Below are 2,752 nucleotides of genomic sequence, written 5' to 3'. Positions count from 1 at the left end.
CCTCTCGGCCAGGTTTGTAATATATAGTATAGTTTGTAAACCTTTTGTATTCTGAACCATAAAACTTATGTACGAAGTTTAACTGTGATACTACTACTGTTATACTGTGTATATCAGCTACTTGATCCAGTGACTGATACAGGAGGTACAGGAGACCCCGGGTTTGGGGTCTTACACAATGCATTAAACATGTTTAATATCAGAACAAGTATTCATTTGTAAAACAGAATTAGCACATTTATTTATAAGTTATGGTTGTAATATAAATAAAGCATTATCACAAGGAACAACAAGCAAATCATCATGTGACAAACATAAATCAGCAATATAGTCTACTAATGGTTGCTCTGCAATAACATGAGTAGCGGACAATTTTATCACATCAAAATAATCCTCACCTTGTGTGAGTGTAGCATCTTTTTTATTACCTTTGTTCTCTTTCTCAGCTGATATAGGTGCGTTGGTATTTGTACCTTGTTGTAACATGCATGGTGCAGCATGTCTTCTCATTCTTCTTGTTTTTCTTCTCATTTTTATTTTATTGTTTTTCACATTTTCTTGCAAAGTGTTAGGCACAAGTAGAGGTGCAGCAAGGGGTTGCTCCTCCGAACTGTGGGAGGAGATATAACAGTGGTGGTGTGACTCTCAAGTAACTTCTTGTTCTCTTCATGCATTGTTTGATTGATTTTTTTATCCTGCAAAAGGTTAGTAACAGGAGGAGATAAATAGCTAGATGTATCTTTAATTGGAACTAAGGAATCTTTGTATTTCAGAGCATAACATGCTCATTATCAACAATTTTAGTAAGATCGAATTTAGTGACAAACATAATATATTCTTGCTGACTTTCAGATAGACAAACAGAAATAAATAATGACTTGATGGTTATATCAACATCAAACGCATCCGTGTATTTATAATTTAGATATATTGCCGCAAATTGTCTTGGCATGCACGTTGAATTGAAACAACAACAAAAACAGAAGGGCCCTTGCTGCACCGAAGGACGCCTTTTTCCGTTTTGCATCAGCGGGCCAGCTCTTTTCTTGTGATCGATCGGTGGATCGACAAAAGAAAGCTAGGCTGGCTGCTTGGCGTGGCGTGGCCTGGCCAGGCACGCATGACGGAACGGCTGGAATGGACAGATAGCACAGCGCAGCATAGCGTTAGCATGGTTACCCATCCACGTATGCAATGCAAAGCTCCCAGTCCCAGCTGTATCTATACGTACATATATACAAAAACTCCCTCGCCTCGATCATGCATCGATCGATTACTCTAGTCGAGCATGCAGTTCACAATTCATACAAACAAACCAGCTAAAAGGTGCTACCATCCATGCATGCAGGTTCAAAAGTGCAATATATGCATGCGTGCAACAAACCGTGCACACATGACATGGCCGGCGCGACCTCCTTTCCCTTCTTCCTCTACCGATCGCTCGTACGTTACACATACAGCGGCCGTGCAGTTCTTCGATCGATCGATCTGCCGGAGCAAGGACTTGGAAGCGAGCGATCATATCAAGATGAACAACCCTGCAGCGATGTCGACGAGTAGTACTGTGATGAAGAAGGGGTCGTGGAGCCCCCAGGAGGACGCCCTGCTGACGAGGCTGGTGGAGCAGCACGGCCCCCACCACTGGAGCCTCATCAGCGCCGCCATCCCCGGCCGCTCCGGCAAGTCCTGCCGCCTCCGCTGGTGCAACCAGCTCAGCCCCGACGTGCACCATCGCCCCTTCACGCCGCACGAGGACGCTCTCATCCTCGCCGCCCACGCCCGCTACGGTAACAAGTGGGCCACCATCGCACGCCTCCTCCCTGGCCGCACCGACAACTCCATCAAGAACCACTGGAACTCTAACCTCCGCAGGTGCAGGCGCCGGGCAGCAGCAGCCGCCGCACAAGCCTCGTCCTCCCGTGCTGCTGCCCCTCAGCTGCTGCGCATCGACCTGCAGCAGGACGACAACGGGCCTGCTGCTGATCAACCGGTGGTCAAGGGACTGTACATGACGGGCGGCTCGCCATCAGTTGCAGCGCTAGCTACTCATGCTGCGGGTGCTGGTTTAGGGCCCAACTCCACTTCCAACAACGCTCTGCACAGGCCTGCCGCCGACCCGCCCACGTCTCTCTCGCTGAGCCTGGGCCTGCCGCTGCCAGCAGCTGCTGATCAGTCGACCGAGGCACCAACAGGGGCGGGCATGAGGGGAACGCGCAGCTGATGGTGGTGATTCGCCGGATGGTGAGCGAGGAGGTGCAGCGCCAGACAGGGCAGCTCGCCCACTCTCATGGCCGCCGCAGCCAGGGCCAAGGGACACCGCAATTGACCATTCGCATTTCATTCCATTCCATTCCATCAGCTCTCATATATCATGCGCCGTGATCAATAAAATACATTTTCATGCCAAACTCAGATGCATATGTTTGTTACCATATTACTGTTATTTTGCTTATATTCACTTATGTTGAATATCTAACTATAGGATATATGAGCATAGAAAGTATATTATACACAGACAGAATATGTACAACATATATTAGACAACTTCAGATATTACGGAACCACATCAGTAGTACCTGATACATCCAGAAATAATGAAACACATACTAGGAAGGTCTAGATTGGTTACCCAACTCGAAACGATCAATATCCAAAACAGATCTATCTACTTGGACGTCAAGGAAGACAACTCCCTATCAACTATGACTGGATAGGAGTCGGTACACCACCCCTATATAAGGTGGAAAGACTA

At 47.3% G+C, this 2,752-nt stretch overlaps 1 protein-coding gene across 1 annotated transcript; it reads left to right on the top strand.

The window, feature by feature from the left end:
• The first annotated feature begins 1,546 nt into the window (after positions 1 to 1,546).
• Positions 1,547 to 2,382, top strand: LOC133886611 (transcription factor MYB73-like). Its single transcript, XM_062326329.1, has 2 exons — positions 1,547 to 2,124; positions 2,193 to 2,382. The coding sequence occupies exons 1-2, from the start codon at positions 1,547 to 1,549 to the stop codon at positions 2,380 to 2,382; spliced, it is 768 nt and encodes a 255-aa protein (XP_062182313.1).
• The last annotated feature ends 370 nt before the right edge of the window (positions 2,383 to 2,752 follow it).

The sequence above is a fragment of the Phragmites australis genome, chromosome 1 (genome assembly GCF_958298935.1).
Source record: "Phragmites australis chromosome 1, lpPhrAust1.1, whole genome shotgun sequence".
Taxonomy (NCBI): Eukaryota; Viridiplantae; Streptophyta; class Magnoliopsida; order Poales; family Poaceae; genus Phragmites; species Phragmites australis.
Note: the sequence above shows the minus strand (reverse complement) of the source record. Positions and strands in the feature narration are given on the sequence as shown.